Source organism: Haliotis asinina, chromosome 10, assembly GCF_037392515.1.
Source record: "Haliotis asinina isolate JCU_RB_2024 chromosome 10, JCU_Hal_asi_v2, whole genome shotgun sequence".
Classification (NCBI taxonomy): Eukaryota; Metazoa; Mollusca; class Gastropoda; order Lepetellida; family Haliotidae; genus Haliotis; species Haliotis asinina.
In genome coordinates, this window is record NC_090289.1 from 17,224,276 (window position 1) to 17,249,201 (window position 24,926).

At 37.9% G+C, this 24,926-nt stretch overlaps 1 protein-coding gene across 3 annotated transcripts in view; it reads left to right on the top strand.

Moving 5' to 3' along the window:
* The window catches only part of LOC137298090 (mitogen-activated protein kinase kinase kinase 13-B-like), an 83,097-nt gene that overhangs the window by 51,594 nt on the left and 6,577 nt on the right, over positions 1 to 24,926 (top strand). For all 3 annotated transcript variants that reach the window (XM_067830165.1, XM_067830166.1, XM_067830164.1), the window contains 6 exons: positions 18,425 to 18,624; positions 22,750 to 22,994; positions 23,373 to 23,556; positions 23,835 to 24,026; positions 24,462 to 24,620; positions 24,758 to 24,916. In XM_067830165.1, coding sequence (XP_067686266.1) covers positions 18,449 to 18,624; positions 22,750 to 22,994; positions 23,373 to 23,556; positions 23,835 to 24,026; positions 24,462 to 24,620; positions 24,758 to 24,916 — 1,115 coding nt within the window. In that variant the 5' untranslated portion in view covers positions 18,425 to 18,448. The remainder of the gene's footprint in view (positions 1 to 18,424; positions 18,625 to 22,749; positions 22,995 to 23,372; positions 23,557 to 23,834; positions 24,027 to 24,461; positions 24,621 to 24,757; positions 24,917 to 24,926) is intronic.

The following is a 24,926-nucleotide window of genomic DNA, read 5'->3' on the forward strand; positions in this document are numbered from 1 at the left end:
ACAGCATTGGTTGGTGTTATATGTGGTGGTACAACACTGGTTGGTGTGATATGTAGTGGTACAATACTGGTTGGTGTTATATGTAGTGGTACAACATTGGTTGGTGTGATATGTAGTGGTACAACATTGGTTTGTGTGATATGTGGTGGTACAGTATTGGTTGATGTGATATGTAGTGGTACAACATTGGTTGGTGTGATATGTAGTGGTACAACATTGGTTGGTTTGATATGTAGTGGTACAACATTGGTTGTTGTTATATGTAGTGGTACAACATTGGTTTGTGTGTTATGTAGTGGTACAACATGGGCTGGTGTGCTGTGTAGTGGTACAGAATTGTTGATGTGATATGTAGTGGTACAGCATTGGTTGATGTGATATGTAGTGGTACAGCATTGGTTGGTGTTATATGTAGTGGTACAGCATTGGTTGGTGTGATACTTGTAGTGTTACAGCATTGGATGGTGTGAAATGTTACTAAGTGGTACAACATTGGTTGGTGTGATATGTAGTAGAAATCATGGGTTGATAATATGCAGTACTATACCACTGTAGGTAATGCGTAGGTGTTTAATAGTGTTGGTGTGACATGTAGTGGTACAATACAATTGTGAGATACATAGGAGTACAACATTTGTTGGTATAAGAATGAAGATTTTTTATGGATATCAACTTCTTTATGAGAGAACACAACGTTTCGGAGTTAATGCTTACTCCTTCATCAGGTGATAGTGGTATAACACTGTTGATGAGATATTTGTTGATGTGATATGTAGTGCTTTATCTCTGTAGGTTATGTAGGTGATGGTTGGGAAAGGGGAGGTGAAACACTGTAGGTGATGTTTGGAGGGTAAAACACTGTAGATATCAAGGCTTGTGGCATAACACTGATTTGGACCACTAGTCTGGTAAGTTAACACCCACCTGGATTACAGGTAACTTTAGCAGCCAACCATTATGTGTGATGAGTCTGAACAATGGACAGCTACTGCTTGAAGATGTAGGTAAATGATACTGAAAGGATGTGTCACTGATTATAATGGACCAACTGATGTCACAGTAACTATAGAACAGAGTGTAGGAGATAGTTGTAATAACAATGTGTTGACACCTTTACAATGTTTGTTATGTCCTCATGTGAAGGTGCGTGAGGCTCACATGTGTATGTCAGCTAATTCTGACTCTGCAGCCTTGGTGTTTGTTAACTTTTCAAGCATTTCAGTGTTTCAACATAACGAATGAAATGAATGAACTTGCCTTTATGAGTTGTTTCTTATGGGATATCAGTTGATCTGGTCAGAACACCTCAGCTACCTTTCTGAACAGTATGGGGTTGGTAAAGGGATGTTTTCACATCACCAAATCATGTCATTGTCCAGCCAAGTGGAGAGGCTTCAGTAAACAAACCCTCTGATGCTACGGATTATTTGTAATAGAGGAAGTTAAAGATAGCTTTCATCCTCATATCCCATCGGGCTTGAGATGTCGGCCATCAGTCCACAAGCTGTTGACTATACCTCCATATATTCAGCAGTGGATTTCTGACCAGAAACTCTGACATGTAGGCTCTGGTTGTGTGTCGGTATGTCTGTTTTGTTGTCATATGTCTCATGATTGTTTCTTTTTCAAATTAAATCATTCAATGGTGATACAGCATAGTGCGGATTACTCATGAGTTGAGAGTGGTAACTATTTCGCAATCATTGAAGCTTCAGCAGCAGTGTAGATTCCACTAGTTGGGCCTCTGATAGTGAAGGACAAAAATCAATAGACTCGTACCGTTGGTTCGAGGTCGGAGAAGTTGACAAATATTGCTGACGAACGTAGCAGTTTAATATGACTGATCAGGTGATTCACGTATATTTCATCATCTTGTTTATTCCATGTACATTCCTCTGCATATAGTTCCTGGTGATCGGTGATTGGGTATTAACAATGGATGATTTTGTATTGATGAAGACTATCTTTAGGAAGTGTATCCGATGAATTCGTCATTTGATCATTGCGGGTGTTTGATCTGGGACAGAATCAATACAAGCTGGACATAAACATTGATGATTCATTTGTGTTTGTAAACAGAAGAGGATGACATATGTCCCTGACATTTACAGGTGATCTGAGGGAGGAAGAGAAGGGTCATTTCATGATCTAGTTAGTGTGTACATTTTCTTGCAAGCAATGGTGTTTTATTAAGGTAGGACTTTTTAGGTGTACTTATTAGTTGATTTTTAATGAAGAGATTGTTATTGTTCTGGTAAGTGGTGTTTTGAAAAAGCATGTTTTTTTACAAGCTGTTAAATTTTGATGCGTTGGTGTTGATATTCCCATACATAGGGCTTGATGTCCAAACCTTCTGGGTTAGTGATGTTTACTATATTATCGCTTGGTAATACTTTTCAGCGTGTATGATTAATTATGTAAATTTTCTTTTGCATTTAGGTCTTTCTTTCCCATTTCCATGTTACAGATACAGAATCAAGAAAAGAAATATCATGTACAATTTAAGTTCAATATTTACATTTAACTACAGAATTAACAGAATTATTTCTGATGTTGTGTGCATACAACATTAAGTACAATGGTAAAGTAGAAAAACTGATGGATAATGTAATAATTTTCTTACGTCTAGGTTTTGCAGTGTTCTGCATCTGAATTGATCAGTATGTAACTAAAACTAAATGCAGTCAAATTACATGCAGTCCCATTTTGAGTAGATAAAACTGTTTAGAAAGTGGTCAGATGTAATATTTTGTATGTTTTGTATTTCACTTTCTCTGTGAAAAAGTGCCATGATTCCAACGTATACCCTTGGCGTCCTTCACTAGCACAGCATACAGAGGCAGCTGTATAACCCACTACAAGTACTAGATTCTTTACTGTACCGTTACATTCCAAATATATCAGATCTTACCCTTCCATTTTGTTGGACACTTGAAGATCTGGGATAGTATTGATCTTCAGTAACCCATGCTTGTTGTAACATGCAACAAACGGGATAGGGTGGTCAGACCTGCTAACTTTGTTGGCACATGTCTTCATATCCCAGTTGCATATATTGATGCTCATGCAGTTGATCACTGGATTGTCTGGTCTTTATTTACAGACTGATGCTGTATAGCTGGAATATTGCTGAGTGCAACACAAATATGATCTCAATCACTCACCCACCCTTTTTCTAAATGTTTTGGGTTATATCTACTAATGATGTTTTTTGATAATTCACACATGTCAGTTCCTGTAAGATCTACCTGAGTGTGGCCACTACTTTTTGTCTTAGTTTCCCCTCGGTCACTTGAGTTACTGAAACACCAACATGTGATATCCTGTATTGATATTCACAGCAGGCGCTATACCATCCTCTATATAATCCAGTAACCAGGTTCCATGTCTAGGGAGATAAATGCATGAAAACTGATGTGACTTCTCTTGTTATTTCAATCCATGAATCAGCAGGCAGCCAGCCAGCATGTTGGTTTTGGGAGATGGGGAGGAGAGCCCACTGTTCCATTAACCTAGATTGACTGGGGAGCTAGCTAGCTCAGTGATGCAACCAAGGGGGTGAATCATCCGCAGCTGAGGTAAACAGGCTTTAATCATTCATGGCCATTCCACAAGTGGCACAGACTCGGGGTGGTTCTGTCCTTTTGTACTGTCTCAGTGGTTACTTGAAGAAAAGTCAAATGTTTGAAATAATTTGAATTTAAATGAGAAGGTTGTGAAAAATGATTTTTTGATAAATTAAGGTGTGGAGTTGTTTCTGATGGTTTTGGTATCAGTTCTCAATAAACTCTGAATGCTGCAAATCTTAGTGGAAAATGTTTTTATATGAAATATGTGCAGTTGGGTTCCTCCAGACAGTAAACATCCTTGAAATGTTTCGGTTTGTATGCTGTTTTATAAAATGACACAGTTTGGCAGTTTCTGTCCATTGTAGAACCCATCTCGCTTCCTGGTTAGATACAGATTCACACAACTACAGCTCCGTTGAAACTATCTTGAAAATATAATTTGAACATTCCATTTGATTTAGACCTCACAGTTTATGAGACTTACGTCAGATAATTTTACTATTCTTCAAAAAATCAAACATTCTTGAAAAAAAAGTAATTTGGTGACAGTGAAATGATTTTCGATAGGAAAACTGAAAAAGCTTATGCGCTGTGAAAAAGTCCAATTCTCTTATTTCCTGATTGCACAGCCCTGGTCGTTGGATCATCATATCAATTATGGGGTTCTTTCATGTGTTTTTTTGTGAAATGTTCAGAACCTGCTCGTGTAAGCCTGAGGCTGAGTTACATTTCTATTGCTCTGGATGAAAAGGTAATATGGCTCTGATCAGGGAACAGGTATAAGTTCGTAATCATAGACAAATGCTGCTTCTAGTATGTGGGATTAAGACAGTGAGGGGTGTTCAATTCCAAGTTACAGTGATGATCAGACAGGCTGTGTTCATCATGAAATCAGATATGTGGCATGCTGCAACAAGCCATTTTCTAATCAAGCTAAAAGCTTGGATTAGATTTAGCCATTATTTCAGGGGCTTGGGCTAGCATGTTAATATGGGGATTTGTCCATGATTTTGTGAACTGTATTGTAATTTGGTCAGCTGCTTTCACTAAAGGAGTTGGTTGAATGTCAAATGAGATCATGGTTCTTTGGGTAGTGAAATATTTATATTAGGCAGCAGAAATTCTGTAGTAATAAAAATGAAGTGCAACAAAGAAAATGTGATTTTATGATACTGTTATGATGATACCGATTCTTCAACAGTGTGAGCACTTGATCAGGATGGGTCCAAATGAACAAAGACAAAGCAGTATTTCCACAGTAACTAGTCCAGTCCTTGGATATCTGTCCTTTGTCTGTAACCTCATACAACACACTTCTTTTGCTCAATGTAAACTACATTATTATGTGAACTGAGCTCTTTTACTATTGTAATGTGATAAATCACATTTCATGTTTCATTTACATCAATGTCTGTGTTGCAATAGGCCATTCACCCATGCCTGTCCATAATAGTGTTTAATAGGAATCATTTCATCAAGCTTGGAATATTTGGTTTCACTGTTTTTAATATTTTATTTGATCCTAAAATATTCCTGTCCTGCAAGTTAAGTTAGAATAATTGAGACTACATTCAATGATGCTTAGAACTTACTATGTATGAGTCCATTGTGTTTTGCTGACTCTTTTATAAGATTTATCATGGTGCATGCTCCGTAAACAAGACTGAGCACAATGTCTAATGAGACAACTATTCATGACTTAGTTGCATTAGCTGTATGTCATATTTAATGGTTTGGTGTTAAATATATGCCGCCAGAATTCTTAAGTTCACAAATATTCCCAGTTATTTTCATTTTAATGCTGTAATGGATGACATCGAATGAATGGTTAAGAGCAGTTCTGATAAGTATTTACAAGATTCGCACCAGCTTTTTTATTGCCATTGTGTAAAACTAATTATGTTCAGTAGCTCCTGAAAGTAATAAGGCTCAAATCTGTTATTCATCCTACTTCCATTGTACTTTTATGATTCTGTAATTGCCATCATACATGAACCTCAACAATAAATTCAATAACTTTCGTTAGCATTAATCAATTTTAATTTACGCGCAAGATAACATCAGTTGCTGTGTCCTCCATTCAATCAGAATATATTACCAGTGGGTCACAGCTATGCTTATGACGTTTTTTTTCATCCATTGATAGGAAATTGGGTGAATCAATATACCTGTGCTGCGTGTTGAGTGAGAATCACAATAGGCTATGTTGATCAATAGCACAATGGCTGTTCTCCACAAAGAACATAGGACGCAGGCTGGTTCAGACGTAGTAATAGGTAGTGGGGCCAGAGACAATATGGATGCTGCCTTACATCAATCTCTCCGGACACACTACATGGTTTACTCAATGGACATTGGCCTAGATCAGCTGAGTGTAACTGTAAGTTCATTAAATATGTCATTTGATAATGTTTTGTAATTTGATGATGTGGCAATTCAGATTGATTTGATGTATACCGTTAGGATTTGGAGTTTGCTTGTATCTTTGTTTTCAGCTTGTGTATGTGCAGATGTCATGGTGTAGATTGTATATTTCTTAGGTATATACAACCTTGGCATTGCTAGGTCAGGTGATATTGATGTGTGGCAGTTTACTGTTGTATTGTGCAGCAGTGTACCTGGCAGCCATTGAAGACTGGGATCAGCTGGGATGCTGCCTCTTGTAAATATTATTGTGTACATTTTCATGTGCTGAAAATTTGGATGGGATGTTTCCATGTTTTTGAAGATGTTTTGAATGTTCAAAACTAGAAATAATATTTATATTCTACAATCAAACATCATTTATTGTGTTCAGTGATATTTTTGACAATGATATTGTAATTTTAGCATGGCAGCTTATTGTAACTGAAAATGACCAATGTTACAAAGAAAATGGATTTATTATTATCTTCTGCCTTGATATTCATGAACAACATTACCTAAAGATCAACATGGGAGTACATGATTCACATTTAAACTGTGATTAATGACAGCAGTACAGAAATGTGGTAGCTTATCCAGATTATTTGCTTCATTATCTCATGACCTCAACACCACAGTCATAGTTACACCCTGTTGGTTTAGTTGTCATGTCACTTAATCATGCGAGGCCATGTCTAAACCTTGATGCTATTCATAAAGACTCATAGCTAAAGTTACTTCAGCGTTATCATATTTATCATCAAAAGAAACTTGTCTTTGTCACAAAGAACACATCAGAGATATCCAAACTTTGCCCAGTAACCTAGTCTTGGACACAAGAAATTTAAATATTGTATTGCACAGTAAAAATGTCCACATTTGTCTGATGTATGAGCCCTGCGATGCCATCCAAAACTGGCTGCGGACTCAGGATATTGCTAATTTCACCGCGACATCATCCTTTGGTTATAGATCGGGCAGTTTATAGGCCGATGTTATTTGCAAGCACAAACCCCAAAGGGCTGTAGAAAATCAATAGCTAAGCAGGCAGGCGGTTTCAACATGTCAGCCATGTTGATACAAAGAACAAGATTCCAGGGCAACTTTTGGCCCATCCAGAAGGAAAAATGCAGATCACCAAAAAATGAATTAAAGACTATCTGACTGGAGGCATTAATTTTTAGTGATTATTTCTTGAAAGCGAAATAATTGTTATTAGTAATGGTTGTTGAATATTCTTAATGCCATGAGATAAATACCAAGTCTTGTAGAAAATAGCCCTAAGGCTTGAGTTGGCTCTGGTAGATCTTTATGATTGGCTTGAAAAGATTCTTTTAACATGTTAACAATGAAATTTGCATTTTATGACAAATATTTCAATTTAATGTTATTGAATGATTGTGGGTGCTTGTATTAAAGCAATGATTGTGATTATACTTCATCAGGTTTAATGTTTCGTGCTATTTCTCTTTTCATCTGGAACATGTAGGATGTAGTATTTATACATCTTGTTTTCTTTATCAATAATACTGTTTCATCTCATTGGTAAAATTGTAGTTCTGGCTGCTACATGTGGCCTCCATTTCACAACACTTCTCTTTCACTACACTCAGTTTATACCTAACAACATTCGAGTATGTACAGTCACCTCTACTTTTTGAAAATATTTCTTGGATTTGGAAATTAGGGTTTGGGCATTGATATTTGCTGGGTATCTATGGATTCACCTTTGCAGAGCTAACTAACTGTTTAATGGTGCAACAAAAGGTTTGTGTTGTCCCAGATAGATTTTCACTGATGGAGAGGATTGATAATCTTAACATTTTCCTTTAAAACAATTTTTTTTGTTTTGATGAAAAAGCTTATACAGATAAAAGTTTCACATGTCTTCTCGCTTGTCGGATTACTTCCTTAGTGCAGAAATACTGGGTTGCTAATACGGTAATACTTCTCTTGATACGAGTACCATGCCCTTTCATAGGTGACTGTCGACTAAACTGTTGTTTGCCCACAGTCTGAGAATCATTAGGGTGGTAATCACCAAGAATACCTTGGGGGTTGTACATAATGACTGTCTCCTGACCACGGAAAAGGCTGAAGGTCAACTAATGTGTTGTTCGATGTATCACGTGTGGAACTGATAGTGCTGTGGTATTGACTGACGTGTGTAGTGTTAACACTGTCTTGATGGCAGTTGTAGTGCTTTGTGTGTTGTGCAGAGTGTTCCATCAATAATTGCTTCATAGGTTTTATAATAATATATTGAATAGTCGGAATTGAAGCTGTGGAGCAATGTAGGAGCTATCAAGTAAAGGGGATATTTATGGTGACAGATATGATAAACTTAACATATCTTTGTGGTAAAAGATTCTTTGGTATGTGATGACAAAACAGTATGTATAAATGTGTCTGTTCCACTGTAAATTTTTAATTTCACTGAAATCTACAAGTTATTTTATGTATATGTATGTCTGTTTTACTGTAAATTGTTAATTTCACTGAGATCTACAAGAGATTATGTGTATGAATGTGTCTGTTCCGCTATAAATTGTTCATTTCACTGAAATCTAGGAGTTATTTTACTTATATGTATGTCTGTTTTACTGTAAATTGTTGATTTCACTGAGATCTACAAGAGATTATGTGTATAAATGTGTCTGTTTCACTGTAAATTGTTCATTTCAATGAAATCCACATCACAAAAGTGATAATATGTAGAAATATATATGTTTCACTGTAAATTGTTTTTGACTATGAAGGTGAATATATGATAACACGAAGTATATTAAAAGTCCACTTAAGGTCACTGAGTACTCGGTGTTCAATCGATTGCAGGAAAAGGCTTTTGTGTCAGTATCAAGCATATCAGTTATATGCTATTGTCATCTAGCTAGTTGGTATGCACATTATATACACAGGACTGGCCTGCTTTATCCTGACTTGTAGAAACCCAAGTATGTGGACAGTTTGTGAACATTTCAAGAGACTTTATCACAACATGGTGACTGTACTGTCACATGAAATGTTTGCTTCATTGTGATATTTGGGCTGAAGGTAGAGTAGCCTTGCAGCTTAAGTATCTACTTCACAAGCAGGTTTCTGATGTTTGACTTTGTTAATGTCTTTTGTTGTGAAGATAGGCATAGGGTGTACCACATGATTGAAAGACATTATTTATTGTTGTGTGGTTTGGTGATCAGGTGAATAGGAGAATAAATTTTGATGATGTTGTAGACATTGTACACAGTTTGCACATTCATATTGATGTGTTAACAATGGTATGTAATGACACTGTTGATTGTTGTTTCTGAAAAACTCTGATTAAACGGATGTCCCCACTCTTGTGCTCTGACAAGTTCAGGATGCAGAATACAGAATGCTTCTCAATAACTATTAAATTGTGATGCAAGAAGTTTTTTTTACTGTTAAGTATTTTTAAGTGTTTCAGTGTATTTTGTCTCTTTGTGCGAACTGTAAAAAGCATGTGAGTATTGTGGGAAACTTAAACTGTTGAAATGTTGGTGAAGCAAACACAGAAGATGTGTCAAAGATGATGTTGAAATGTTTTTCCAAAAGCCGTTAGAATTGCAGTATTTTTCATGAAGATTCATGATTTTCCGATAGCATCTTTAGCAGAGCATCTATTTATAAGTTGTTGGTAAACAGTAAAGAAGATAATAAACCCATAAGTTATTTATGTTTTTCTCAAGCACAATCTGTGTGTGTCAGATAATATGACCGACGGTTTGATTATGGAAGCTATTTCCATGTCAGATCACTTGAAATATTCCTGAGTTTAGGAGGACTTGCAAGTGGCATCAAATATTATAAGCATCATTAAGACCTGTCCCTGCCCCATCTTGATATGGTAGACACAGCTGGACTTCTCTCACGGCTACCACATAGACATACAATAGACACAGTGGGCTACCTCGATCAACAGGGACCAAGGTGAAGTGATCCAACTCATCCTCAGAGGCAAATCTGGAAATTTGATCATATCTCTTGTAAATGATCATATGTCTTTTAAACAAGGAATGGAATGTGATGAAGATATATGCTTCCATGTTAAGATCATATCTGGTATCAAATATTTTGGCACGATCTGTCCAGAATTGCTAAACCTTTGCTTACATTTTTGCTAATGATCTAGTCGAGAGCTGACAAGAAAACTTTTGTCCTGTTGTTGGAGAAGATATAGGGCTGCTGACCCAGCCTACAGTGCTAAAGATAGCAGCATGTCACTTACAACATCTGACTATCTCCCATGCATACTAGGTGCGGAGTATTGATTATTCACGATTTTATATCGTGGGATGTTTAGTGAATATTCACCTGGTATTGACGAGATGTCAGGGCAGATCATGACTGACTTTCTTGTCTAAATGTAAGTTTTGTTCTTCAAGAACATCTCAGTGTCTTTATTTGAATTAAGTTTTTGGATATCACAGAGGTTAAAGTGTGGCATGTCTGCCCTCTGTTGAATGGCCATGTGTTTTCATTTGAATAATTCAACAGTGAGTTTCATGGTTCAGAAAGCAGCATAATAAATTAGTTGTTATATTTCTGAGCTTACAAAAATATTATGTTAAATGTGATAGAATTAGGAAGCAGACTGATCATTGTGTATGTTGTGTCCCTGATTCAAGGGAAGCTCATGTATTTGTCTGGATTATATAGACAGGGTGTTTCATCCCATACAGAAGGTTACAGGAGGGCCCCGAGAGTCAAGTGTTCACAGGCTGTGTCACAAAACAACATCCTGTGGATATAACATGCTTAGACATGAAGGCACATATGCTCATGGACAGAGATATCAGCTAAAATATATAATCCCCTAGGTAAATTAAACTGTGGAAGTACATGGCATGTCATAACAATTTGCAAATAATAGCCAGTCCTGTCGATCTTTGGGTGGTCATGCTACCTATATTTGAGACATTTAATACGATGCTTTTCAAGAGTATCATATTCTTTTACATATCGTAACATAAACTTTATGCAAGAAAGACAAGATGTTAATCAACAGATGAGACATATTCAACACACATGAAAAAGCAAAGAGTATCTTTGAGATGACTCCTTGTGCCAGTAGGCAGGACATGCACTTCATGCCAGGTGAATCGACGCTCTGTTGTCATATGGTTTTGCCTGATTTTACAAGTAAACATGTTTTTCTGGATAACCTCTTACGCATCCCACTGAATGCCCAGTGAGGCCAAAGTGAGTTATTTTGACATATCTTATTTGCAGATGTGGATATTTTAGGGATACAGAGTAACAGCCAAAAGCAGTTTTTTCTCTGTTTCTGACAGCACTTTTGAACTGATCTTCAGTAACCCATGCTTGTCATTACAGATGACATGGAATCAGGTGGTCAGGCTAGCTGACTTGGTGTACACGTCATTGTATCCCAATTGTGTAAATTGATGCTGATGCGGTTGATCACTGCATTATCTGGTCTTGACTATATTATTTACAGAGGGGTGGTGGGGTAGCCTTATGGTTAAATGTTCGCTCATCATGCCAAAGATGTGGTTCGAATCCCCACATGGGCACAATATGTGAAGCTCATTTCTGGTGTCCCATGCCACAATATTGCTAGAATATTGCTAAAAGCGGGGCATAACTAAAGTCACTCACTCACTTATTAAGAGTGTTTAAAGACCACCGCCATATAGCTTGAACATAGCTTAGTGCGATGTAAAACTAAACTCACTCACTGCCGCTGGTATTTCAGTCTGATTTAATGTTACATAGATCATGTGATGACTAAGATGTTACCAATATATATCATCTGACTATACCATATTTGACATTGCCTATGTATCCCACTGTCGTTTAGCAGAAATAATGTGTCACAGTAAACAACAAACAAGAACTAGATATTACTGGGCAGTACCAGTGTATGCTATCTGGCAATACCAATGTTTATCATGTGTGTGATCTGACAATGGTATTAAAATTTAGCTTGTAATGCTACCCTTGAAAGTTAAGGTTGGCCTTGGTTAGGCTTGGTGATTGGAGTATACACCCTTTAGCTGATCAAGTTATGTATTCATGTACAAGTGAAAATGTCACACTCAATAACTGGGCAGAATTTTTTTTTCAGTTTGAATATTGAATAAGCCATACTTCTGTAGACAAATATGTTTGTGTTTAATGTAACACCGTTTTGAACAGAGTTGCCCATTTTGCATGGCATATCAGCTTGATCCTTGCGATCTAGCACATGGAAATGTCAATATATCCCCTTCATTGCATTGCTTGGATTGATTAACTTAATTTCATAGCAATACTGAAGGTTGTTGGAGGGCAGGGTGACATTGTGTTGTGTAAGATAGATTAAGATAGATGTGTGGTTTGTGATAATGAAGTTATAGCAAGGACAAAAATATGGGGATCTGTGGGAATTTCTGGATGCATGATTTGGTAGGGCTGTGGTGAGGAGTAGACCTGTTGCTTGGTGCTGACATTGCTGCAGTCATAAATTGACTTTGGAGGGAGTTTGACATTGTTGTCATGTCACTGTGATTATGAGTAAGTATTGTTTTACACCACTTTTAGCAATATTCCAGCAATATCATGGCAGCGAACACCAGAAATGGGCTTCACACATTGTATCCATGTGGGGAATTGAACCTGGGTCTTAGGCATGACAAGCAAATGCTTTGACACTATCCTTCCTCACTAACCCCTGTAGTTACAGGGTCATGTCACTTTGGTTATGAGGTCATGCACGGTGGTAATGAGGTCATGTCACTGTATTTATGAGGTTGTCTCACTTTGGTCATGAGATTATGCCACTGTAGTTATGAGGTCATGTCACTTTGGTAATGAGGTCATGTCACTGTAGTTATAGGGTCATGTCACTTTGGTAACGAGGTCATGTCACGGTAGTTATGAGGCCATAATATCAATGATGGCAACTTTTATGGATAACTACTTATATTTCACAAGTGCCAAGTTTGGATACAGATTTTTGTACTATTGAATCTGTACTTATAAAAGAGAAGAAAAAAAATAACGTTTGTCATTAGTGTATTGTCCAACTTCAAAATGCCATTCAAAGAAGGCCATTTTGTCTGTGTTAAGGCAATGTTCTTGCTGTTGTTGAGATGTTGATGACAATTCAGTGTGTCCGGGTGACTGATGAAACATAGTTCAGATTTTGGTTCGATGGTTTGTTGTTTACAGCCATACATAGTAATATTCCAACTATATCGAGGCCGTCCATAAATCAGAAAATACAGTGATCAACAGCATGAGCATATTCCAAATTGGGATTTCGTGACATGCGTCTACCATTTAGTCAGTGAGCCTGACCACCCGATTCTATCAGCCGCCTTTTGTGACAAGTGTGTGTTGCCAAAGATCAAACCTTCACAGGTCCACAGTTAAGAAAGGATTGTTAGATATCAGTGACTGACATATGTGCTATCATTTGCTAGATTTGAGCACATTGCTATGTGGTATTGCTGTAATGTAAATCCCCATGAACAATGTTTGAGAAGAAAATACTGACGGATAAGTTTCATGGTTAGAAGCACTACGTGGGTGAGGGAAAGAGAGAACGAAGGCAGAATATGCTGTCATCAGCAATTATACTGCTGACATGACAACAAGTTTAGCAGAATTTCTGTGTTGTCTCGTTTATTTGCAACTCAAGACAGTTTCTTTGCATCAAGCCTGAGTATGAAATATATACTGCATTGACCTTCTAACACAGTGATATTAAAACAGGTTGGACTTGCTGTCTTGTGTCATTACTTTTCTTACTTCGAAGAATTGGTGTAAGGTATATGCAACTCTAAATGTCACCAACTAAAAGTATAAAGTAACATCGACATTAAAGTAGGTCTGTATTGATTGCACCACGCACAAAAGGGCAGCGTGTCTTCTTTCATGAAACTTCATAAACATCATCATTAGATTTCCCTGAGGTAATCAATAAACATTGCCTGCATATTGAAGGCACTTGCACTTTTTATAGCACATACATAGTTTAAGAACATCTTAAACTTCTGAGTGCTAAAATAACCGATATGTGGTGAAAAAAGATGTTGAAAGTGGGTTGTTTGTATAGTAAATTTGGGTTGGGGAATAATTATCAGTATCGAAAATATTCTATGTTTTGCTGAAAATTTTATGCCAGGATTCATTTGCAAAACAAAATCATGTTGTATTGTATGTAAATAATGTTGCTTTAAAGTTTTTGCTGATAAACTAGCAGTTTGGAGGTTATTAGCTTAGTACAAATATATATATAGTTTTAGTGGTAGTTAGGCCATGTGTGTCATAATTATGCACATATTTTTTCATTTGAGCAATGTTTGAATTATTAGAAAGAACTAAGGCTGTCAATATTGCCCTGCAGTGAATACTTGAGAAGGGTTTGTCTAGGTCTGATTGGTGTGTTTCACTTCAAGACAATATAAGATTTCTAATTTGTAGCTGAGGTCTGGCACTGAGAAGTGGAGTGCTGGCATTCTGATATGTGTAGAACTGATAGAATGTCATTATTTTGACTAATTACAAGCATATTTTCCCATTAACTCAGCCTCTGGTTCTATCTGCAACAAGACTGCATTTTCAATTCTTTTCATGTGGTGTTGATGTTGTCAGGTCATTTGTCACATGGATTTAAGTAACAAGTAATCTGCCTTGGTAATGACACAGGCTCAGCTACCTGTAGATGCGAGTGGTAGCTGGTCCTGGTGGGATGTGAGTCATTATGGGCCAGTCAGAATCAGGTTAATGAGGACTTAGATCCCCTTACTAAATGTAGACTGTGCCGATGTCGACAGTCAGTCATTAATCTTGATGTATAGAAAAAGACATTCTACCATGGACTGTTCCCTCTGGGTCTTCTACAAAGTCTTATGGTCTGTACAAACACAAACATGGCAGTACTACAGTTTATCATGAATGACAGACCAATTCTTTCCAAGAATCATTGGCTGAAGGAGTTTGTAATGTTTATCCTTGTAAGAATTGTGTTTGTGTGTCCTCAGCTCTAGAGAGGTTGACCAGCCAAGTAGTTACAGTATTATATATAGACCCCAAACTGGTTTGATTTCCAGCACTGACTTGCTGCTGAGAGTTATTTCTGAAGGTGACTCAAAACCATTCTCAGAGCTAAGTTGAAACATTTGTTACTGCTAAATATATGCTATCACACCTTCTCCATATATGGTATTTTCCCAGACTCATTCAGTGAAATAGGTTTTACAATGTTTCTGGACTAAGTTGAACGTAGAGCTAATGAAGGGAGTTAGGGAAATTTCTGTTCGTTGCAAGTTAGTTTTGCCATTGAAATGGACACCTTGCAATTGACTGTTTAATGTTTTTTTTTTCTTTTTAATGAGAACAGACTTTGCAATTCATATCCCTGGTTTGTTTCAGTTTGGAGAAACTTGAAGATTTCTTATATTATGTCCATCCCGACACCAGTGGTTGTAGCAGGAATGAAGGCGAGACACACATCAGAGAAATAGCCGTTGTTAGAGGAACATGTGCATTGTACCAGTACTGTGCTTCATAGCTGTCAGTTTGGGGGTCTTGATCCCATCCAGAAATTCACTGTTACAGCAATCATCTCACATGAAGTTGTCTGAAAATAGATGTCCTTGGATGAATTTGGCTGCACATATCTACCTTATCAAGGATTTGCATATTAAAGAAGTGATGTTTTAATGTAGAAACATGAGCCCTGAATTTTTCGCTTGCAGCTAATGGAAATTTGGTTTCATGTTTGTCCTTCAAGATCATGATGTATTAATGTCAACTTCTTAAGAACGCCCACTCTTAATCATGATGCATCAAGAGATAAGAGCGTACATGGAATAACATCAGCTCTAGTTAGGTCAGGCTAATAGGAGGACATCTGTCCAGGTTGTCTCAGTGTTGTTGTCCTGTAGATGATGGGCTCAAACTCTCCTCAGTTGAAATCCTGTACCTGTCACTGCCTCGCCACTGGGTTTCACAATACTGATTAATGGCTGTGAAATTTCCATGAAATAACATCCAATGTCCTTAATAAGGCTGGTTTTGTTCAAAGGACGTGCTGATTCACTGTTAAAATTTTCACATTTATGAATTATGAAACAAAGTTTGAATTGAAAACTTGATGTTAGGAGAAAAAGGTGTTTTCTGTATATAAATGTAATTGGCAGTGAGGTACGTAGTATCATACAATGCTGGGACTCGGACAGTCTGAGACATCTGGGGATGCAAATATAATGTATCCTTTCGTTTTACATTGTTCACCTCACATCAAATATGTCTGATGAAGATTAACAATGAAAGTTTGAACATTTGCAAACTTGACTGAATTATTAAAATGAAGGAATGTATACTGGCTGACAGTCATTGAGAATACTGGAGAACATTAGTTCCCATGTTTAGTGAGAGAAAGCTTCCAACATCTTGTAAAAGACAACTAATGAAGTCTCTTTGCTCATTCAATAACTGTGCATCTATGGACAGTGGAAACTTCCTGAGTCAAAACCACTCAACTAAACAGACTGGATAAGTGAACTCTATTTTTTGGTCCCGGCAAATTTCTGATGTCATTAATTATTACTATTAGAATCCGGTTCACTAAACTCGGATATGTAAACAATACTGCTTAATGGTCCCTGAAAGTAAACTGCTTAAAAGTCCGAATGATTAAGTTAGCGATTACCACATAATTCAACACGAGGGGCAAGTGTCAGTCTTCAGCTAAACAAGCATTGTACTAAGCTCTCTGGAGTCATGCTGTTGTAAGCTAGACTGTGGCTGAAATATTTTATTTGATTTTGTTTCATTATGTTTGATTTTGATTACATTGTATTATAAATGTATTATTTATAATAAATCTCAATGAAATTTGATGGCATTAACATTACTTACAAATATTCTGTTATTCTGCTGTATACATATACATGCATATGGTTGTCATTATGCGTATTAAGTATTATGCGTGATAAGTATTATACCTGATAAGTATTTTAGAAATGCATCATAACCCTTGGAGTCGCATGTAGACTGACAACATGAATTGTAGTTAAATCACCCTGGAATGGATAACGTCATCTGCTCCAGCAGCAACAGAAATTTTGGGTTGGGAGATTTTACTCCAGCAAATGAGTAGAACATTCATTTAGTGTTATCCAGTGCCCAAAATGATCTTTAAGGGAAATTGCAGGATGGATATTGTCGATTGGACCAGGTGATTCAGCTGATCCACTTGACAACATTCCTGTAATGGATGTGGTAACTGAGAGTAGATGCATTTGTACATGACTGTACACTAGTCCATAGTGCAGCCTTGTTGAGAAAGCAATATGTGAAGTGCTGGACTTTAGGGATGTGATAGGCCTCCCTCCAGGCTCCAACTGAGATCCTCATCTTGCTGGTCTCTGTCCCCATATGTATGAAGGAAAAGTTCTCAGTCAGGGCAATGCCATTTGGCAAGAAGCTTCAGGTGTATTTATCGTTCAGTAACCATCGAAAAGCCAATTCCCTTCCACTGGTTTACCTACCTGAACTGCCAGTAACGCTGATCAGTGAGACACACTTAACTTTTTCATTTAGTTCTATGTATAAAGATTTAGAATGATGACACTCTATCCAAAGACTGTATGACAAAAGTAATGAGAGATCTTTCCTGTCATCACCTTTTCCTTGATTTCAAGCAACATTTGAGCAGCTGCTGGGGTTGGTGTCTTGTTTGACATCTTTTGAGATACAATTTAGCATGCTCTTCCTAAGAAACATTCAAATTATGTCACATAACTGCCTAAATTTTAGGTTTGGAAAATTTTCCATGATGCATGTGTGGAGACTATTTCTGAAACTGATGCATTGCTGACAGAAAGGATGCTAGAGGTAGTTTCCACTCAAACAGTTATCTTTCATCTGTGTGTGTTAATGGCGGGGTGGGAGTGATGGTTTTGTGTGTGTATGTGTATGATGGGTTTCAAGGCGGGTCATAGTATGCTTACCCTCTACAAACACCTGGTGTCATCACTGTGTGATACTGATTCAGAAGCACATGATCATCATGTAGTGTTGTACAATAAACTTCCCTTCTTGTGGCTATGGAAGGGATTTGACTTGGACCGAAAATAGTCAGCACTGTATTTCCAAATCATGTTTCTAAGAAAAGAAATTCTTTGATACAGCTAATCCTATGGCAGTTTCAAGGAGAAATGATTTTTGTGGCACAAATGTACTCCTTCATGCAGTTTGTCATTGTCAGTTGTTGCAGCATGTTTGATTAATAGCAGACTTGCATGCAGCCTTACTTGGACAGTTGCTTGATGTAGTACAGTGATGGCGACATGAGCCCTTCTGTCTGCTGTCCTGTCAGGATATTAGATGATCACTGAATCAACTATGTGCTTCCAACTTGGTTTATGAAATGAAAGTTGACTGAACATTGATCATCTTGTCTCTTGTTTCAGAAGGTGCTAATTTAAGTGAGCAGGATGACACTCGAGCGTAATGCCCAACCCGAGTACACACAGCAGAGCATGTCGACCGCGACAACCTGTACCTCCAAAGCCATCGACATACCCAAGAAAGATGAGCCGATGTTCAGTAGAAACAGCCCCAACATGCTCAATGTCCTCACAGCCAGCTCGGACTTCGAGTTCTCAAATAGGTAAGCTTCATAATGTGTTCATCTAGAAGGTGCTTCTGATGCTATGGGCTTTGTAATTAGATTTGGGGCAAGCTTTGGTCATAAGGTCGTGTGTATGGGGATTTCTAGGTGTTGTATGTAGGTGGTACTTCTGATACACGTGGTATTGATGTGTTGGGTAGACATGGTAACCTTTGTTACATGGGCATGGTATTCCTTCATTCAACATGGCATACCTGAGTGGAATGGAAATGGTATATCTGTGTCTGGTTTGTGTGTACACATATCCTCAGATCAGATATATGCACAACTATCTCACAGAATTCTATCTGAAGTCCAGATTTCTTTGTTGGTCCATAATTGGACATCTCATATCACTTGAGATTTACCCTGTGATGACTATTGTTGTTGGTAAGAAAATCTAACATGTCCACTATTTTCAACTTAACAGTCTTCAAGCAAAGGTTATGTATCTGTAAACATTTCAGTAGAGGTGTCACGCTGTGCTGACATTAATCAAAACCTCAAACAACTTATTGAGTTTGATTTCCATTTTTGGAAGTTGGATTTATTGAAGAACCTATCAATAAATGAACTGTCTCATGTGTAAAAACATTATGCCTGTGATGTGTGTCTGTGTTGAGGCTCAGTCTGACTAAGAGGACGACAACTTGTGGCTGCGAGAATGATACAGCTGTTAATCAAAGATCATATGATTAAAGAGATTTAGATTAAGATTCGTTGAAACTATATCACACCTTTTAAATGAAATTTAATCTCCTTTAGTCTGTGAAAGAGGCATGAGAAAATGAATTTCAAATTAAATCAAGTTTTCGATCTTAATCTCATTCATTTCACGCCTTTGAAATGACAGTCTCATTTTGAATGAGAAGATGAATGAACTCGGTGGATGTCAACTTCCTTGTGAAAGGAATGGCCAACTTTCCACATCAAAGCACAATCATTATTCAACTTACGTTGAATGAAACCACAACTTGAAATCCAATCTTTCAGGAAACTAAATCATCAAACTGACCCGTTTAAGTGGACCCTTGATCCTGAACCTTCTGTCAATTGTAAGAATCACATTTTGGAGCTCCCCTTGATTCCATGATCGTTTCATTAATTTCTTCAATATCAACACCCTTCTGCTGGAATGTCAATACATTCTATTCACAGCGGCCTGTTGTTGGGAGCTGGTGATTTAGTGTACAAATGCTACATGCTATCAAAATCACCACCAGTTTCATTAGGTATATGTTGTCCCAACAGCCTAGTAAGATTTAGCCATCATTTTCTGAACATCAATCTGCCAAGATGTTCATGCTGGGTAAATTGTCTTGGAATAAGTTAATCTCCAGTGCTGCTCCTGGGGAGGAATCCATGTGTTCCACTATTGATCATAGACTTGTTTCAACACAGAGATGTTAGTCATGACATCACTACCTTCTGGCCTGACATCCCAGTCAGGACATGGTATGTCATTTTGTGGGACAGAATGACCTTTTATTGTCAGGTTTCTAATTTGGTAACTAGGGAAACTGAAAAAAAGACAAGAGAAAGTAGATGTATCAGTATTTCTGTTGACAAGCAGAAAACTCATATCTGTAGGAAGCTTATGTGATGTATTTTTTAAACCTTTTTTTGTAGTCTGGATAAAGTTATATTGAGGATCCTCAGTGGTGTATTGTCACAGTGACGGTCTTCACTGTAGTGAAGCATATCTTAAACAGAACTGAATAACCTTGTGTGTGATGTAAGAATGAGATGGAGAAGCAGATCCTTTGTACTTTATACATTTCAATGAGGCAAAAGGGGATCAGATGGCCTTAAAAGTGTTCACACTATCAACCATTGGCTAGTCTTGTCTAGGGCTCAGAACTAAGAGCCCATCAAACATCAAACACATGTGGCTTCATTTGTGTTGTGGGCATAGCACAGTACTTTTGGACTGGAAATTGAGTTTCATTTTCTAGTTTATCAAAGTTTTATATTGTAGTTTTATATTGTTTTAGTCACTTGAACTATCTGATGTACAACAATGCAGTGAAACAACATTAGCAGGATTTCAGCAGCCAGCCAGTCATCCAGTCAATATAGCACCAAGTTATTGTGACTTATATAGTGACCAGTTTAGTGAAACAGAGCTATCACCGAAAATAGTTGCTGATCATTTTAGCAATGAAGAACATGTTTAAATATAACATACATATATGAAGAAGCCTTACTGATGGCCACTTGATCAAACCTCCACCCACTTCTATCCTGAGCCATGAATACATGTTCAGGGGTTGTTGTCAGTCCATCAGATTTATTCATGCTCGACTTGCAGTTGGCTTTGCCTGTCAATAAGTGAGAATAGTGACGTTAGTTTTTGACCCTATGACGTCTTTGCTTTTTAGAATGGGTATTCTGCCATTCATGTATCCAAATTGATCTGCCAAGAGACGAGCTGTTTCACTTGCTGTCTGCTGTTTATGAAGCTGTACAAGCTTGGCTGCAGTCAGGTCCTCATCTTGTGGCCATCTTTATGGTGATAACTATTTGCCCCACGCAAGATTTATGATGGGACTTGTGTTCCTGATTGCTGAGATGAGTTGGGCAGTGAGAGGCATTCTGCTCTATGGGGATTCTAGAATTACATTTTTCATAATGATAATACGTGGGAAATTGAGTTTGAAAATGTTTTGCACATAGCAGAAATAATTTGACGTAAGTTGTCTTTTTGTCATATGTTGTACTTGTAGCTTTCAAAACTTTGAAATGTCTTGAATCTTGCATGGTTTCCTTGTATTTTTATTTATCCTTGTAAATGTCAAACAGTCTGAACTAACTGTAGAACTTGACATTTCTCTGTGAGAAATAAGGGTAATGCCAGGATTAGTAGAACAAGCATTTTGTAAAGTATAGAAGAATGTTATGTGTGTTATTTTGTATTGGAATAGCTGGTTTTTAAGTTCAAGCTTTTTACTGTCCACTTTTGAATACAAATTCACATATATATCAACCAGACTGATGAATTGGCATTTCTAATAAATTGCCAATCCTGTTAAAAGGTTACCAGACAAAGAGGATTGTTCCCATCACACTGTTCATTATAATCAACACAAAATTCAAGTCAAAGCTTTCTCCTTTCACACTTTGATCGGAAGCAGAATGCAAATTGAGCTGATCAACGATTAGTTTAATACGCACAGTTGTCACATTTCATAGGCTGATTGATCCAGAATTGATGATTTACGTGGAGTAATTGTTGCAAGTTATCTGTAATGTATTAATATCAAGTCGTTATCTAAATGCCAATCACATGTACATATCCTTTATTTCAAACCGACAAACAAATTTGCCAGATGATGAAGTGAGCAAAGTGCTGTAGGTAAAGGGCAAGGTTCTACCAGATGATGAAGTGTGCAATGTGCTGTAGGTAAAGGTTCTGCCAGATGATGAAGTGAGCAAGGTGTTGTAGGTAAAGGGCATGGTTCTGTCAGATGATGAAGTGAGCAAGGTGTTGTAGTTAAAGGGCATGGTTCTGTCAGATGATGAAGTGAGCAAGGTGTTGTAGTTAAAGGGCATGGTTCTGCCAGATGATGAAGCGAGCAATATGCTGTTACGTTAAAGGGCATGGTTCTGCCAGATGATGAAGTGAGCAATATGCTGTAGGTAAAGGGCATGGTTCTGTCAGATGATGAAGTGAGCAAGGTGTTGTAGTTAAAGGGCTTGGGTATGCCTTATTCATATAGTGAAGGTTTGGGACAGTAGAAGTTTGACATTAAAAGTGGATTATACGGCAGATGATAACTTCGAATTCTAGTGAAATCGTCAGGCTTATGTGAACAAACCTTGAAATGGCAATTTTACCATCACACTAGTACTAGAATAACATGGTCCTATGTTGACAATATATATCTCTAAATGTGCACAGGTAAACACATATAAACAGGTCATCCAACCAAAAGGATTTGTTGCTGTTGCTGTTCTCCTAGAGCAGTATTACTGTCTGTTGTGAGTGTTTTGCAGGTGGTATAGAGGGACTTTACCCATTCTGTCCAGCCTTGTTGTCTTGAACAGTGCTCTGTCATAGAGCAATATTACTGCCTGTTTCGATTGCTTGCTTTTGGTGTGACCTTGCTCTCACTTTCTCTGCAGTATGCTCCGCCTGGAGCATGAAGTCGACCAGCTGAGCCTCACAGAGAAATCATCATCTGACTCCACACCATCCCCCACATTTGCCCGGTCAGCACCGGTAACTCCCATACACAACCCATCTGGCAGTGTGGACGTGGGCTACCGGGATGGAACTCAGAGAGGGTTCTTCGAGGGGCTGCTGGGCTGCCTCCGTCCGGTCTGGACCATCATCGGCAAGGCAGCAGCTGCAGAGCTGAAACAACAAGGTAGGTCACTGACCTGCAGATGCAGGGCAGCAAGGTAGCATGTGCTGATCAGCAGACATAATGTCTCCACTGGGGTATTGTAGTGTGCTACTGCATACTTCATGTAATCAGAAAACTGTTTACTATTGGTTCCATACTGTGTAACAGAGTTTTGTGTCATGAACGAGTGACTTTATACAGTTACATCATTCACATGTTCTAGCTGAAGGATTTTCTCTATATTCTACATGGGTAAATTATGTATGGCCCATTGCTTTTTTTTCATCTCCTGCCATATATAACTTGAATTCTGCTGGTGTAACACAATTCTCATTCACTATGGCTGTATTCAGCTCTTCCTGTAATACAAGATATTCATGTTGAGATGCTTCTCTGTAGATGACTGGGAGATCCCTTTTGAGAACATCACCGACTTGCAGTGGTTGGGAAGTGGGGCACAAGGTGCAGTGTTTCTTGGAAAGTTGACAGGAGAAGAGGTAGCAGTCAAGAAGGTCCGTGATGTCAAGGAGACAGATATTCGCAATCTCCGCAAACTCAACCACCCTAACATCATTGCTTTCAAGTAAGTATCTCAACATGAAGGAAAACACAATCCTGGCATGTCCTTGGATAATGAATCTAAATAATACCATAACATTCCATCACATTCTACTTTGTATAACATTACAACAGGTTACTATTCTCTGTAATATTCCAACTGTCCAAAGTGAAATCAATTATGTTAAATAGAATTAGGAAAGATTCTCTTCGGCATTTGAAATCCATCTTGAGAGACAAATTGTGGTGTTCAGTGTTAGTCCTGTGCCCCCAAGCTAATGCATGCCTGTATGTCTGTTACAGGGGAGTATGTACACAGGCACCTTGCTACTGTATCATCATGGAATACTGTCCTTACGGTCAGCTTTATGAGCTGCTTCGAGATGGCAAGGAAATACCACCCACACTCATACTGGACTGGACCAAACAGATAGCCAGTGGAATGAACTACCTCCATTCACACAAGATCATACATCGCGATCTTAAGTCACCAAAGTGAGTTGTGACACTATCATACTTAGAATATTGGTGATTGAACAGCTCTACAGTGTAAGCTATTTTCTAGTGTTGTATGAAAGTATTTCTGAATGTATTTCTAAACAGTGCATAAGAATTTTGTACATTTGTTTATCCTTTAGATTATCATTGTTAATGTGATCACGAATGGCTGAAATATTGATGATGTGTACATAAATGTTTACTAACTCCCTTACTTTACAGTTCTGAAAATATTCTTCATCAAAGGTGCTCAAACTTCAGTAACTGACAATTGTTTGACATTGAGGTCTATCAGGTACTTCTCTCAATTCAATGCAACAATATGGTTAAAGCATCAGCTGATGTGCTTTGTCAGTTTGGATTATGTACCATCTAGGACATTTACATCAAACCAGTATTGCGGTGGTTTAGAGTGTGGTATTGTATTTTCAGTGTGTTAGTGGCCAGTAATAACGTGGTGAAGATCTCCGACTTTGGCACAAGTCGAGAGTGGAATGAGAAGAGCACCAAAATGTCATTTGCTGGGACAGTGGCCTGGATGGCACCCGAGGTGATCAGAAATGAACCCTGCTCCGAGAAAGTGGACATCTGGTAGGTCAAAATAGAGATGGTATTTTCTGATGCTCCTGTGAGCTATGCTGATTGCAGTTAAATGTATTGATTTGAATGAAAGAAATGAATGTTACAAGAAATTTCTATAGTCTAGCAACTTGTATGTCTGTTTCCAGGTCGTTTGGTGTGGTGGTGTGGGAGCTGCTCACTGGCGAGATTCCATATCGGGATGTTGACTCATCTGCCATTATCTGGGGCGTGGGCAGCAACAGCCTTCACCTCCCGGTGCCGTCAACCTGCCCAGACGGTTTTCAGCTGCTCATGAGACTCTGTTGGTAAGAATGA